We start from the raw sequence: 16,443 nt of genomic DNA, 5'->3' as shown, positions 1-16,443 counted from the left end.
GATTTATCATACACAAAAACCAATAAAAAATTTATTAAGTTTATCTTCATCCAAATTTTATATCTTTTTTATATAAGCGCGTACGTGTTCGGTGTTGTACCGTAAGAGTATCACAAAAATTTGTGCGCTAAATTATCAATTCAAGCGATTGTTACTTGTTAGTTCTAAGTGATTATCGTAAAGTAAAGCTGAAATATCAATAAACGGAAGCTTTGGATAAGACATTACAACAATTAAGGTTATGAGAATAATTAATTTTATCGGTTGATGCTGTGCATTTACAATAAAACAACTTCTGAATTCGTAATCTAATAGTTATCACTGTTGATTCCTACTTAAGCAATCCAATATATGTATATGCAGTTTGTTATAAAATTTTTTATAAATATAAATATAAATAATAAATTAATAAAAATAAATATTATAAATTCATTTTACTTGGAATTACTCAATCTTTTATCCCTTTTCTTCTTCCAAGCGTCAATAACGACACCTTTAACTTTTTCTTCAACTTCCAACCAATTTTGCTTAGCCAGTCTAACCATTAAATCAATTTGATCAGGAGTGTAAGTAAAATTAGCAAAAGAAGCAAATTTAGCGGTACTAGGTACAAAAGTTTTATCAACTTTATCATTAGGTAAGTAAGGCAAATAACAGAATGTACTATGATAAACGGCAGGAGTCGTGTATCCATCAGACTTGCCATTTGGTACATAATCATAAACTTCACAGTATTTATTTTCCACATCACGTGCTACTTTTGTTATTCCTTTACGTGAAGTGAAAACTGATTGTTCTTGTTCAAAAAAATCATGATTGATAATTTGGCTTGAACAATCAAATCCTATGATTATATCCACTTCTCTACTTGGATGAACCAATGGGTATAATGGCAAATCGTTTGATGCACCGGCATCGATCAATTCTAGAATTTGGTTATTCACTAACCCAAGTTCATATGGTGGAGGATTTAAATGATATATATGATTATATACTTCCGCTGTCGGAACTAAATGGTGTCCTTCGAATTTCCATCTTCCTTCTTCTCCAAGATCTTCCATAGCCTGTAAATTTGAAAAAGAAGTAATTTAGCGTTAAGTATCTAAACGGAAGAATAAAGGAATTAATTCTTCTTGTGAGTCACACATACCCCTTCATATAATCTTTTCCATTCTGTCTTCAGCCAACCTTCAGGTAAGAAGTGCTCAAATTGTCGAACATCAATATAAATAGGAGCACTTGGTGCTGCACCCATTATTCTACGAAAAACAGGAAATAAGTATCGTAAATTTTTAATTGAAAATTATAATTCTTTCTCAACATACCCAATTAATTGGCATAAATTTATTTCTGGTAAACGATTAACATTCTTTCCGAATTCAAATTTACGACCCAAAGCCCACGTAGGTACCCATGCTAGAAAAAAACAAAGGATTTTACATTTTAAATTAAAGAAATTTAAGAAATTTAAACTAGATAGAATTTGTATGCGTGCTTACCAGCTTGTTCGTCACAACCTACTTCAAATGGGGTAAATTCATACCAAGCCATATGATCCTTCTTCTTACTATATTCAGTCCACACTTGCTCATAATTTTCCACAAATGCTGATGCCTTTTCATCCAACGAATCCTTCCAAGGTCGATTATGATGAATACTAAAAATTTAAATAATCTTAACGTTTTCCTCCAAAAAGATTTTAGAATTAAATAAAGTATTACTTACGCAGTATAAATAGGCATCATTTGTTTACCTCCCTCTATAAATCGTCTTTGTTGACTTAATTTAAAATCCAGACGTTGAGATTCCGGATCATGTCCAACTAAAATTCTAGCTCCCAATAAAGATCCATAAACATCAACCACATGTAAATCCAAACCTTCTGCTTTTTTTTCAACTAATCCACCAAATACCAATTCAACTGCCGTTTCAGGTGATGAATTATTTGATAAAGCTTTTAACAATCCTTTAGGGCTTGCTATATTATGTGTTAAATTTTCTTTAAAAAAATCCAATAAAGCCTGAACAGGATTTTCTTTTGTGGCGCATATTGAAGAATATTGAGTTGCTAAATTCCAACAACTTCCACTTAGGCCTAAGAAAAATTAGATAAAATAGTGATTAAAATTTCGTGTTTAATAATTATTTAATAATTCTTTATTTACTTACCACTAAAATAAATGCCACAATCGTATAATCCAGAATCTTGCAATGCTCTCACATAAGCTGTTATATATTTATCATTTTAGTAAATAATAACAATGGTTTATAATTATAAGAGAAATATTTTACCTGTGGTGGCAATCATAGCCCTAAATCCACCACCACTTCCAGCAAATGCGATCACGGGAATATCATCAACATGAATTTCTTCAATACCAACTCCAACATATTTAGCAAAAGCTTCTTTTATAAATTCTTTTCTTTCTTTCAAGAATTTTTTTTCATCCTCACATAATTCATTAGATTTTCTAACTTCAGCATCCCATTCAATTTCAGGATTAATTGACTTATCATTAGTCTTTTTTAATACATTCTCTCTTAAATTATCAAATGCATGAACAACTTTGCGATTATTTTGTAAACTCTCGGGAATAAATTCGTGAAATACTTGTTCGAATTTACTTTTAATTTGTGTATAAAATGTTGTACCGGATTCTGTTTTTTCAGTTGTTGTAGTAGTGGTTTCAGTCACTAATGTTTTATCCTTGGTTATACCATCATCTTCATCCTTTACAACTTTTGTGGTTTCCGTGGTTTTTGTCGTTTCTGTCGTTTGTACCTTGGCTACATCATCGTTCTCGGGTTTTTTTAGCCCTCTAGGATAAATTCAAACAAGAAATATTAAAATTATAATTACAATTCACTTGATGAGAAATTAAATATGATACACACCTTTCAATAGATTCATCCATGTTGCTTTAATTCATTTTATTATTGAGATGATGCAGCTTATTTATAGTTGATTCTTGGCAGAATATACTGTATACGTATACAGCTTATTTTGAGTACGTATTACAAGGGGTGTAATTTTAATTCCCTTATTTAGCTAAAAATATGATACTTTATATCCTCCTTAAAATACTACTACTATACAATAAAAACAATATTATAAAAAAAAGTTGATTAAAAAAAATGAAAAGATTATTCCATCTTTCTATGGTTAAATTAAAGTTTAAATCAGAACTATATCAGGCAGCTTCGTCATTTGTAGAACGTTACGGAATATGTCGCAATTCGTAATATAAGATCTACTATTTTGGTATATCTATGTAATCTAAGGCACATGTTGATGATCATATGATGATCATATCTTAAATAATAGCTTTAAATGAGAAAATATGACTTATATGTCTCTTAAGGATAAATATTGGCAAGAGATCGATATCCAAACAAGTACCACGAGGGTAAGATGAAGAGTACTTTGAATGAGAGCTAAATTCAGTGTTCTACTCCTAGAGCATAAATAAAATATGACAATCGGCCTACATATTTTTATATTTTGCGGGCCACAGTATATAACAAATGCTTTACTAATATATGAAGGCAAAAATGAAGTGCGGAGTAAAAAATCTAATTTTTCTAACGGACACGCATGTCACAAAGGTGTAGTCTGAACGTTAAACACAAAACATTTATCAGATAATTTATAATATATTTAGCAGTGATCATTAACGCATATAGAATATACAGTGGCCATGTGGGCAGATATACAAATGCTTACGTATAAGGAATACTAATTTTTCTGCTATATAAATTAAATAAATTAAATTCAAATTAAATATAATTTAAATATAATTTAACTAAACTGTTAGCTATTCTGGGAGTTTATTAAAGTAATTTGTTGGGGAAGGTATACGTCATCAACACCTTTACCAAATTGAACATTTTAACATTTTTATCCCTTTCTCTTCCCTTAGTCAGATCTGTATGGTGGAAATTCATATCCTGATCTCTATAATGAGAATGAAAGCATGGATATGAGTATCAAATCGAGGAACTACCCGTTATCGTTCTGATCCATTAACTTTCATTATCATCATAAAGATCGTCAAGATTATATTCTTTTCTTGCACCAATTATAATGTTTGCGTAACCATTGCTTTTGCTCTTTGAGCATAAATGCTAATGGTGGATCATTTATGTGACTGGCAACTTCGTGAAAGTCGAAAGATATACCCCTTTGGAATATCCATAGTAAGGAGTTTAAATCGATTGGCACTATGCAATATTCTAATGGTCCGTAATTTTCTAACGATTTGTTCATTATTCTCGCATTCTGTTGCAAGCTGTACTAGCATTTCTCTGAACATCTTACTCAGTTTCAAGCTGTCAGTAATATATATTTTCCTTCCCACTTCTTTCCCGCCCAAATTCTAATCTATCCCCATTCAGTCTAAGATCCATCTCTTTTCCTTCCAATCTTCTTACGATCTTCCTTACAATTTGTATCATCATCACTGCCGTTTTTTCTATCATTAGATATGTACTCATACCTTCCCCTTATCAGATCTATCTCTAAATTACGAAATACTGGGCCAATGATAGGACTCCATATATTGTGTTGGTACCCCCCTTCCAAACTTGATGATGAGTTCAATGTGAAATCGGCATTTCCCAATTTCTGCAAATGTTGGATTGTGGACGTGAACCGGTGTTTCACCACCTTCGATCGACAGAGCATGATTTTTCTCCCATTTTCTCACCTGTCTATGGTCTGGCCGATCACCTAAAAAGGAAGGGGCGAGATCAGTAATTAATTTAACCAACATCTTCTCGATTCCTCATCTATTCCTATCTCATCAGGTCAGCTTTTAGCCTTGAACGTTAAGCAACCTTCTACTCTGTGCCATTGTTAGGTCAGCTTTAGTCTTAAACGTCAGGCAACCTTCTAGATCCTGCCACGCCACCAAACCCTTTATTTTTAATTTAAAAAAAGCTCTAAGCTTGCCTCTTAGCTTGCCTCTTTATATCTGTGTAGTAGAATCTGTGCTCGTTCGCGTTTTTTAACTGTTTCATTATTAGCAATTACTTCGAGAAATTTAAGGTAAAGCCCTATTCTCTGATCAAAAGGTTCGCATTGTATTCGTTTAGGTAATCTAAAAGTGTAGACGCGCTATCGAAATATCATGAATCTTTTAAACATGAATAAAAAAAAGGCAGGTTATCGTGTTGTTCAGCAGAAAAGGGTCTGGTTCATTTTACCGACACTTATTTTACCAACACTTATTTTACCAACACTCATTTTACCAATACTCATTTTACCAACACTCATTTTTCCAATACTTACAGAGTTACAGTATTTATTACTATTTCACTAAAGAATTTTTTCATTAACGATATCCTATCTAATATCCTATCTAATATCCTATATATTATATCTACAAAAGAAATTTACATATCCAAAGATCTGAAGAACTAACTGGTCACCTAAAAAAAATGAAAGAAAAAAACGAAATGTAAGTAAAGTTTCGTTAAAAGATCTGTTAATTTCATGCTATCATGTCTATAATTAATATTTTTTAAAGTTTCAAAATTCATCCTATCCAACGAAGCCGATATCTACAAATAAAAGAAAAAAATGTTAAATTAATTTTTAAAAAAATTAAAGTTTTGTGAAACTTTGAAACTCACATATCTGATACTCTAGAATCAAAGCTGATATCTACAAATAAAAGAAAAAAAAACTAATAAATTTTTTAAAAAAATAAAGATTTAAAAAAAAATAAAAAAGGTTTGAAATGAAACTTCAAAACTCATCTATCCAAAATTAAAGAATCGAAGCTGACATCTACAAGTAAAAGAAAAAAAGTTAAAAAAAAATTGAAAAAAAGTTTCAAAATAAAACTTCAAAATCCAACTATCCAACATCTAATAATCTAAAACTGATATCTATAAAATAAAAGAAAAAATGTTAAATAAAATTTAAAAAGAAATTAGTTTTAAAACAAAACTTTGAAACACACCTCAAGAGTCTAAAACTGATATCTATAAAATAAAAGAAAAAAATATTAAAAAAAATTAGTTTCAAAATAAACCTTCAAAACTTACCTTAACATTCAAGAATCAAAGCTGATATCTACAAATAAAAAAAAAAATTAAAGAAGTTCTAAAACATAACTTCAAAATTCACTTATCCAGCATTCAAGAATCAAAGCCAATATTTACAAATAAAAGAAAAATGTTAAATTAATTTTAAAAAAAATATTAAAGAAGAAAACTTCAAAATTCATCTATCTAACATTTAAGAATCTAAACCCAATATCTATAAAATAAAAGAAAAATGTTAAATTAATTTTAAAAAAATTAAAAAGTTTTAAAATGAAACTTTAAAATCCACCTATCTAACATTCAAAAATCTAAATCCAATATCTATAAAATAAAAGAATGTTAATTAATTTTTAAAAAAAATCAAAGAAATTTTGAAATGAAACTTTAAACTCACCTATTTAACATTTAAGAATTGAAACTAACATTTACAAATAAAAGAAAAAAATTTTTAAAAAATAAAAAAGTTTTGCAAACTTCAAAATTTACCTATCTAATATGTCATGCAAAAGCCAAAACTGATATCTATAAAATAAAAAAAAAAAGTTAGATTTTAAAAAAAATTAAATAAATTTTTTAAAAAATAAGAAGTTTTTCAAATTTCTTTAAAACTTACTTATTTAAAGTTCATGTTGAATCTGATACCTACAAAATAAAAGAAAAAAAAAGGTTAAATAATTTTTTTAAAAAAATAAAATTTTTAAAGTTCATCTATATATCTAAACCTAAAAATCAGAACTGATACCTAATATTTCAAATAAGTCAATGAGTTGAGTTAATCTGAGTTTAAATTAATACTTGACTTAATTCAGGTTGGCTTGATTAATAATATTCTATCATAAAAAGAAGAGAACATTTTTTAATTACATCCGATCTGCATATATTTACTTTTTATTTATCTCTATTCCAATTATTATCCTAAAAAAAAGACTATTTCTAAAGAAATAAGAATAAAATAATTAAAAACAATAATAAAATGAAAAAAAAAATATACCAATTTTCTGCACCTTTTATATTTTTAGTAGTTGCCAAAATTGCCATATCATGGCAAATTAATCTTTTTCTAAAATTTGCATGAAGTGAGTGGCTTAAAATTAAAAATAAAATTATGCAAAAATTTAATTTAACATGTAAGGATGTTGAATATCGAACAGCAATTGATTTATTAGATAATTTAATTTCTACTATATTTGATGTTTATGCAATTTTATTTAGGTTTAATTTATTTGAAAAATATGTAGAAACTGTGTTTTGCATTTAGACCTTTGCATTATGATAAAAAATAAAAAATTACAATAAAACTTCTTTTATATTCTTATCAAATCTATTCTATTGGTAAGATATCCATCATCTAGCTATTTGCTGATGCGATCGAAAAATATTTATTATGTTTTAATGATTATTATATTGAAAATACTTATAATTGAGAGTAAATATATTATCAAATGCAACCATTAAAAATATTATAAAACAGACTATGTTATTGGTAAATACCAATATGTAATAATTGTAAAATTCAAATTAACACATTTTTTTTGATTCAATATTTAAAGATACATATTGTAAAACTTATCATTATCCTTACAATTCAACTAAACTCAATTTTCTATCAATTAAAATAAGCCTTTCTGTTAAAATATTTTAATAATATATTTTGCAATCAAAATAATAATATTCTGATATATACAGCAATAGAAAAAAAAAACTAAAGAGGTATAAACTAGTTATCTTAAAAAAAGAAGTAGATTTACACTATTTATCAATAGCATACAGTACATCACATCTATCACAATTAAAATTATATGACTATTATAAACTTTAAATGAATGATGATAGTGTAATACTTGTCTATAGCTATAGTTATTATTCAGCTTATTATATTATTTAGCTTGCTATAATAAGAGGTATATTTATTGTGAAAATTTTTATAAAAGTAAAAATGAAATGATAAAATTATCAAAGATAAGGAAGAAGGGATGGAAGAGACAAAATGTGAATAAATTAACAATATAAATTACTGGTAATAGTAAATAATATAAAATAAATTGAAAATGTAATAAAATTTTTTCCTTATTAAATAACAATAATAATAATAAAGATATTGCTTTTTTTTAAAAATTAATAATCTCTATACATACAGTTACAACAGTTATATTATTATATAAATTATATATTATATAATAGGTTAAAATTCATGTTTAAAGTAACTTTTGCAAGAATAAAAATCAGTTTCTTATTATGTTAGAGTAGTATTAAAGAAACATTTTTGTAAATTTTATGCCAAATAGACACATTCTTTATGTGATCATTATAAATCATATAATAAATAGTTTGTGTAATAATAAATATCATAAAGGATATAAAAATTATGATCTTAATCCTTCTCATATTACTTCTTGACTTGATCAAAATATATATGATTATGTATGACAAAAATGTTTTTTTTTTTTGACCTGCAAAAAAATATTAATGCATTGTTATTTTTCTTATTTTTATAATTTTTTAAGAGTTATATATACAAAAAGATTAATATTTAATATCAAAAAGAATAATATAATATTTATTTTTTATCATTAATGATTAATGATAAAATAATTTATTATTGTTTTTTTATTTTAATATTTAATTTTATATGGATTAACCCCTTATTTTTATCTTTTCCAAAAATTATGGGATATTATTTAATCTCTTTTTTATAACTTTTCTTTTATATCACTATTTTTCTTGAAAAATTCTAAATTTACAATTCTGATAGATTATTATAATTCATATACTTTATTGTATCACAAAATTTACTTTTTCTAAAAAAAATTTTAAATCTATACTTCACAATCTCTACAGACTGGAGAGATTTATATATATTAATTCTTGCTTATATAATTTTACTGCATCACAATTTACTTTATGATCAGGATATTCTGTCTTAATTCATATTAATTTTACTACAGTCAACCCTTATTATAACGAACCCTAGGTTCTAAACCTTAACTTCGCTATAGGGCTATAGTGAAGATTTTAAGAGATTTGATTGGTTAATTTGTTATAGCAAGGGAAAATTTATTATAGTTGTCTGAAAAATTCACTATATCAAGAGTTTGTTATATTAAGGTTTGACTGTATACGGTCTGCATTTTGCAATTAATTTCAGTTTACATGATGTAAAATCATTTTTTATTGAAACTTATAAAAAATATTTTTAATAGGATAAGAGTTTCCATTTTGCCAAAGAATTAAATTAATGGAATAGAATTCAGAAATCCAGGGTATAGTAATATTGGCCATAATCATTTGGGCGTGTGTCAGTTAAAAAGGGGAAAATCAACATTTTTATCATTTTGAGAAAAATGAAATTAATTTATTTGCAAAAAAAAACATTTTACTTTCGTGTGTCAGTTAAAGGGAAATTTGGTGGCTAAACTTTTATCCATATCATGTGACTTTACCTTCATCATTTACGTCATGCTATTGCTAAATAAGTCAATGATTGTTAAATAATCAAATGATCGTCCCTATAGCATATTTCAGTTATTTGATTTTATTTCAATAATTTATTATGCTTATCGGCATACAATATTAAGTGAAAATAGTGTACATTGATGGTTTACATTAAGGTTGCTTGCCGAAACCTTCTTAATAACTGCCGAAACCTATACGGAAAATGCCAAAACTATATTAAATCATATTAAAAATCCTGCTGAAACTTTGCCAAAATGCCGAAACCCTGCCGAAACTATAGTAAACATATAGTAAAATCTTGCCGAAATTTATCGCAGGATTTTGGAGAGGTTTTGGCAAGCAATCTTAGTTTACACAATATAAGCCAAAAACCTCAAATTTGGTTTTGAAGTAGATTTCCCATTTTTAATTGACGCATGCCCATTTATCATTCACTTTGACACATATTTTTACTTTTTTCAGAGTTGATATATATGCAAGCATCTGGTGATAATCTTTCTCTTAAGGTCATTTTTGGTACTCTGTACCCTTAAAAGGACTCCGGACATTACATATATAACTCATATTTGAGTTTTAGCAAATTCAATTAAAATTAGATTAAATTCATAATTTTAGATAGAGCAAATTGATTGAAAATTAATTAATAGTCATAATTATGAGTTTTAGCAAATTGTGTTAATTTTACAGTCATATTTTATATTTGAGCAAATTGGTACTTTTTTTAAAACTTTTTTTTTTAACTTTTATAGGTAATATTTTTAAAAATATAAGTTTCAGGGTTCAGGTTATATTTTGACTAAAATTAAATATAATTCTGGTCAAAATTAAGCATAATGCAGGCTAAAAACTGTCTGATTAGTTTCACAACATTTTATTTTTTAATAATTATTTATATTTAATTTATTATTTTTATTAATTATTATTTTTATCTATAATCTATATATTTTTAATTGTAAACTAGTTGTAACCTGTTGCTTCGCACCAGGATTTGACTGGAATTATATTATCGTCACTTTTTTTAACGTCACGTAATAAAACTGGCCAATAGAAGTAATGTTGCACAATTTGGAATTTATTTATACAGGTAATCTAAACGTTACAAATTTTTTTAATTATATAGATTATAAAAATTAACAGTTTAATTTATATTAATTATTTATTTTTTTATTGATAATAAAAAAAAAAGACTGTTAATTTTAGTAAATTAACAATTAAATTTACTAATTTACAAATAATTTGAATAAACTGAAATTATACTTTATTAAGCAAATTTAAACCTATATTATTTAGAATTTTACTATTACTCATATTTTGAGTTTTAGCAAATTAGTATAGATTTAAAATATGATAATTTGATTTTTAGTTCGTTCATAAAAGGTATGCCCTTGAATTTTATTAATTTTTGCCACAAGTTACTTTAGAGAATACCAGATATTCAAGAAATAACTGCAACAAAGTGCAGAACTAACTAATACAAAAACAAATAATCTTCCAAGAAATACATAAAAGGAAATGCTAAGATTATAAACCTAACACCTTCTCTATATAAATAACTATGGCTACTTCCCCAAGTTATATCTCAAATAAGGTAAAGTCGACTATGCCATACGTACCCAGCAAGACCCCTCTGCTACATTTAAAGATCAAAGAACCCTATTGCCAAATACTATTAGCACCATCAAAAACGCACAAAATTCAATTCCTCTATTTGACTACATATTATGAATAATAAACCTATTTCACAAAGACCTTAGGGAACTTTTTAGTGTCATGCAGTCCAGCCGCTAAGGGAACTTTTTAGTGTCATGCAATCCCAAAAGGGACACCTAGAGTTCCAAATGGGTCAGATCAGGTCAGGTTAATTGATAAACCTGACCTGAAATTTTTTTTCAGGTCAGGTCAGGTCAGGTTATATCAGATTATCTGTTTGACCTGACCTGAACTGATTTTCAGGATTTATATTAAAATATCAAAAAAAAAAATGGTGCAAAACATTTTTTTTGAAATATTGCGATTCAGTTTTTTATATTAAAATCGTATAAAAAGGTAAATCGCAATACTACAACTAACTTTTCAATATAAAAAAAGTGAATTCTGATACTGCAATTCACTTTTTATATATAAAATCAATATAAAAAAGTGAATTCTGATACCACAATTCACTTTTATTATATAAAATTGATATAAAAAATGAATTCTGATACTGCAATTCACTTTTATTATATAAAATCGATATAAAAAAGTGAATTCTGATACCACAATTTACTTTTTATATATAAAATCAATATAAAAAAGTGAATTCTAATATCACAACTCACTTTTATTATATAAAATCAATATAAAAAGTAAATTATAATACCATAACTCACTTATTATATAAAATCATAGTTTCAGGTCAACAGGTCATTCAGGTTATATTGATGTTACAATCTGAACTGATACTGAATTGCAATTGCTAAACCTGAACTGAAAAATTCAGGTTAACCTGTCAGGTTACCTGAATTTGGTAATCTGTTCGGAACTCTAGGGACACCCACCTCATTTTAAACAATCCTTAACAGAAAACATTCACCTTATTGCGAACGATCAATCAGCCTAAGATCTACCTAGATAAGTCAATCCAATAATAGTCTAATATGTGACTACCATGATCGGCATACTACAAAAACTGCAGTACTCAACCTGTCACCCCTTTTATCATCTATCTGATCATCGATTTTGAAATGTAACACCAAGCTACCATGACGATTAAATTTTCCAGTATCCCCCATTCCCCAAAGAAAATAAGTTATACTGAAAAAAAGCGACCAAGAAAAACAAAAAGCAAAAAATAAAAACATAAACCTTAGGAAAACTCAAAGTACAATGAGAAAAACTTGAGTAAAAAATACCAAACATACACCTCAACTCTGTCTCCTTATTTTAGAAGACTAACTCCCCCGTTAACAACATCAACTAGCAAGAAATACGTTAGTCAAGAGCTTCTTCCAAGAAATAATGATCCAGCCTGTGAACCATTTGGCCAATTAGACTTTAAAGGCGTAAGAATCAAGACGTACTACTTTTTAACTTTTTAGAAAGCCCAGGGGAACGTTTGTATGGAACTGCCATCTTATATTATTGTTGGTAACTCCAAGACTTATGATAATGGTCCTAACTCAATATAAGCCATAAGGAGTTCAAGCGAAACTAAAGACCTCAGTAATAACTTCATATAATATTGAAAAGTCCTTTTACTATTACTCAAGGCAAAAAATCATCATATTTTTCATCTATGTCTTCTTGGGAAAAAATGGGCAAAGCCTAATGGGAAAGAAAGTACAATGATCGGCCTTTTAATTTGATTTTTAGCAAATTAGATTTATTTTAGCAAAAGCAAAAAGTACTAAATTCATGCAGATCAGTTATGAGTTATATATGTGATGTCCAGAGTCCTTCCTTAAATGATGATTTGTTAGTTTGTCTTTTTGTTTAAGCCATTTCTATTGTTATTCAGATTGCAGATAACATTTACAAATATATCAGTTTTGTAAGTTAAAATATATATAAAATGAAAAATATACAACTAACTTTTGCAATTAAAACAGATGCCAATATTGTCAAAATTGAATCAAATTTTTTCAACTATATCTAATACTTCCATAAGGTTATTACAATAAAATTTGCAAATGTATCTTTTCAGATTGTTGAAATATATCAATAATAATATTATAAGACATATTATAAAATTAAATTATTGGTCAGCAATAAATATCTGATAGATTCTTGCAAAAATTTATTAACATATCTTTTAGCGTTTTGGGAAGTTTTAAGCCAATTTTCTTGAGGCATTTTGTTTTATATCTATCTATTTGTCTAATTTTTATCCACTTCTTTCATCCTAAATCCATTTTTGTTACTATTGTTTACAATTCTAAGTATCCAATCTCCTTTACATCCAATTTTCTGATATTCCTCTAGTTTTTTTTTAGCTTTTTTATTTTTATGCGTTGCTATCAACACATTTGTATTTTTCCTTTTTAATTGTAAAAAAAATCTAGTCAGACCAAAAAAAGCTACTTTTTAAAGGTAAAAAATTATCTGATAATAGCCATTACCTGTACATTTCTGAATATTCGGTCAAATATTATATTCCATAAATGGCAGTTATACCAGTTTTCTAGGTTTGTATTCTTGAGATTACTGTTTTTTATTTCTCTTATGATACTATACATGAAATAGAAATTGGTTAATTTTAACCTTTGAAATGGTCAAAATGATCAAAATAATTTTGATTTGGGTTTCTCCAAAAGTCAAAATGGTCAAAATTACGTTATAGTCATATGATTTTATAGTAAACAATAATATTAAAATTCAAAGTTAACAAACTCTGCATCCAATAATTTGATTTTTATGATCTTTAATTCTTTATATGATTGGATTCAATTCATTGAGAGGATTCTAATGATATGTATTTCATATTTGTAGCATCAATATTAATGGAGAGTACTTTTATAAACATTTATAGCTACTAAGACTATATAAATTTTTATTTTACTTTATATTTTATTAAAATATATTTACTTTTTAATAATATATGTTAAAAATTCCATATATATGAAAAATGGGTTTTTTATTAATGAAATAAGTTTTTTTACAGCTTTTTTACATTTAATAATTTAAGTTTCGCAAATGTAAATTTTTGCTCAACTTATTATTTAGTCAAGTGATCATTAATCAGATGATTTTTTGGTATTACAAAACAATTTTGAGTAACAAAAATTGTGAAATTCAATTCAATAACTCTTTTTAATGCAGAGTAAAAACAAATCAGCCTATATGAAAGCAAGATTTTTTTATCTTGAATTCTAAAGCATCTATCCATTTCATGAAAAACTTCTTCAAAAACTGATGAGTTCATCCATGCTTTAGGATTACCTTAATAATAGACAGGAAGACGTTCCAAATTAACCTTTGAAAGAAATCTTGGATGCTTTAAATTTCCAATTACCCACAACTTTAACTTGTCAGTTCCTGTCACATTAACGCTAAAAAGAACAGTAACTCAATTTTGTCCTTCTTTTAACCGGAAACTGACTTTGATGAAAGTGTTTCACTTGGTGACATATAGTAAAAAAGTCCTTAAGGAATAAAAAAAATTAATTTTTGTTCATAAAGTTCATTATACGCATTCCTAATTTCTAAATTATGCATTATGCATGTATTTAATTGGGATTATGCAGATGATCGATATATAAAATGTTCTGCTACATTCTGATTAATGTTTTTTTAACACTTTCCATTTAATTTTCAATAAAAAAAAAAGAGAAAACTTACCATTTCATCAATGTTGTAGATACAGTTAAGAGAATATCAACCTAATACTTCTTGTAACCTTGCTCACTCTTCTGAAAGAGATGCTAATAGTGCACTTCCTGATTTCCTGTGTATACAGTATTTATGAATATTATTACATTTTTTAAACTTATATAACCAGTCATTAGAAAAAGACAAATCTTCTTCTTAAATATTAAAAGCTTCGCCAAAGGTTCTTGCTTTTTCTTTTATTAATAAATCTGTTAATATTACACCACCAGCTGTTATGTTAACCGTCATAGGTCATTGCATGTTCATATCCAGAAACATGACTTTTTTATGTCTAAATATTTGAACTGAATCTTCAGTATTTATTGCTTTTCACCTGTCATTTTGTGCCAGAATCTTTGAAATTGTACTCCTTTCAATATTCAAATTAGGACACTTTTCATTGAAGTGGTTTGCAATATTTTCATGTCTCTTGCTCTTATTTGCTGTCGACTACTCACATATCTGATGTTTAACATCATTACTTACAATTGTGCAGCATTGTTTTAGTTGGAATCTAATAGGAGACATAGTGAGAGTTTTTTGTGTCTTTATGTTAAGCAATGATCTATTGCTGCGAATTTATATGATTTAATATATTACAAATTGAATGATCAATTATGTTATAAAATCAAATTGATACACCAATAAAAACTATGTGATTACGAGAGGTTTATTGACTAATAAAAGTAATATATCATTTAAGAATTTTATGTGATAGTGATTATAGCTAATATGGAGGTAATTTAATAGTACCAAAATCCTATTTTACAAAAATGGGTGCTTATAAAGAAGTGTGACTACATAGGGTATGATTATACGAGAGTCAGACTGTATTAGAAATTTACATAAATCTTAGAAAAATATTAAAAATAGTTAAATACAGTATATATAGTTTCTAATAAAAAGTAAATTTTAATATTATTTTAAATATATTTAAATAATGGCTCAAATGACTGCTTTTAAGCCCAATTATAAGGATTTTGCTTATTATTAAGATATGTTACTGATAGAAATTTTACTTTTATATGAAACTTTACTTTAGAATTTGCTTAAATTCTGTTGGTTAATTAACCAAAAAGGAAAAAAATTATAATAATATAACATAAATTTTCTTTTATAGTAGAATCTTTAAAGAATTTTATATGTAAACTTTATTTTAGGCTATAGTGTGACTTATTTTAATAATATGAGGAGTTTTCAGTTAGACCAGTTTGAATTACAGTTGTTATTTAAGTACTATTCTTTAATTTTTAATATATTTAATTAATATTTATAATAATTCAATATTTAGTATCAAATTATTATTTATTTATTTTATTTTATTTCTGAGAGATAAGTAACTAATAACAAAAAACATAATAAAAGTAAACAATTACAAGTAGTGAAAAACTAATCTATTAGCGGTACTGTGGTTATTAATCTTGTTATTCTATTTAAAGATAAAAGACTTCGCTTTCTAAAAAAAGATTTAAAGCGTCCTTTAAAAATATCTTAGAGATCCTAAACTTACCTTTTAACCTCTTCCTATTTCTTAAGGATAATATGTTAGTTTGCCAAATACTACCACAATCTTCATATTACCATAAGGTTAGA

General features: G+C 26.5%; 2 protein-coding genes across 2 annotated transcripts; one reads left to right on the top strand and one right to left on the bottom strand.

The window, feature by feature from the left end:
• Positions 1-283: 283 nt before the first annotated feature.
• OCT59_003173 (uncharacterized protein) lies at positions 284-2,923 on the bottom strand. The gene is made up of 8 exons (XM_066145445.1): positions 2,896-2,923; positions 2,293-2,817; positions 2,170-2,226; positions 1,726-2,095; positions 1,500-1,657; positions 1,326-1,416; positions 1,151-1,259; positions 284-1,064 (listed from the first exon to the last, which is right to left on the bottom strand). The coding sequence occupies exons 1-8, from the start codon at positions 2,909-2,911 to the stop codon at positions 435-437; spliced, it is 1,956 nt and encodes a 651-aa protein (XP_065996168.1). The 5' UTR covers positions 2,912-2,923; the 3' UTR covers positions 284-434.
• Positions 2,924-4,630: 1,707 nt separating this feature from the next.
• Positions 4,631-5,619, top strand: OCT59_003172 (uncharacterized protein; the record flags this gene model as incomplete). Its single annotated transcript, XM_066145444.1, has 4 exons — positions 4,631-4,715; positions 5,026-5,047; positions 5,391-5,459; positions 5,529-5,619. 4 exons carry the CDS (start codon positions 4,631-4,633, stop codon positions 5,617-5,619), a joined length of 267 nt encoding a protein of 88 aa, XP_065996167.1.
• Positions 5,620-16,443: the final 10,824 nt, after the last annotated feature.

The sequence above is a fragment of the Rhizophagus irregularis genome, chromosome 11 (assembly GCF_026210795.1).
Source record: "Rhizophagus irregularis chromosome 11, complete sequence".
NCBI lineage: Eukaryota > Fungi > Glomeromycota > Glomeromycetes > Glomerales > Glomeraceae > Rhizophagus > Rhizophagus irregularis.
Note: the sequence above shows the minus strand (reverse complement) of the source record. Positions and strands in the feature narration are given on the sequence as shown.

Excerpts from the sequence above, each read along its gene's own strand:
- OCT59_003173 (XM_066145445.1), bottom strand. Across the intron at positions 1,417-1,499 it reads AGGTTGTGACGAACAAGCTG|CATGGGTACCTACGTGGGCT; the intron begins GTAAGCACGCAT and ends GTTTTTTTCTAG. Across the intron at positions 1,065-1,150 it reads GGAAAAGATTATATGAAGGG|GCTATGGAAGATCTTGGAGA; the intron begins GTATGTGTGACT and ends TCAAATTTACAG.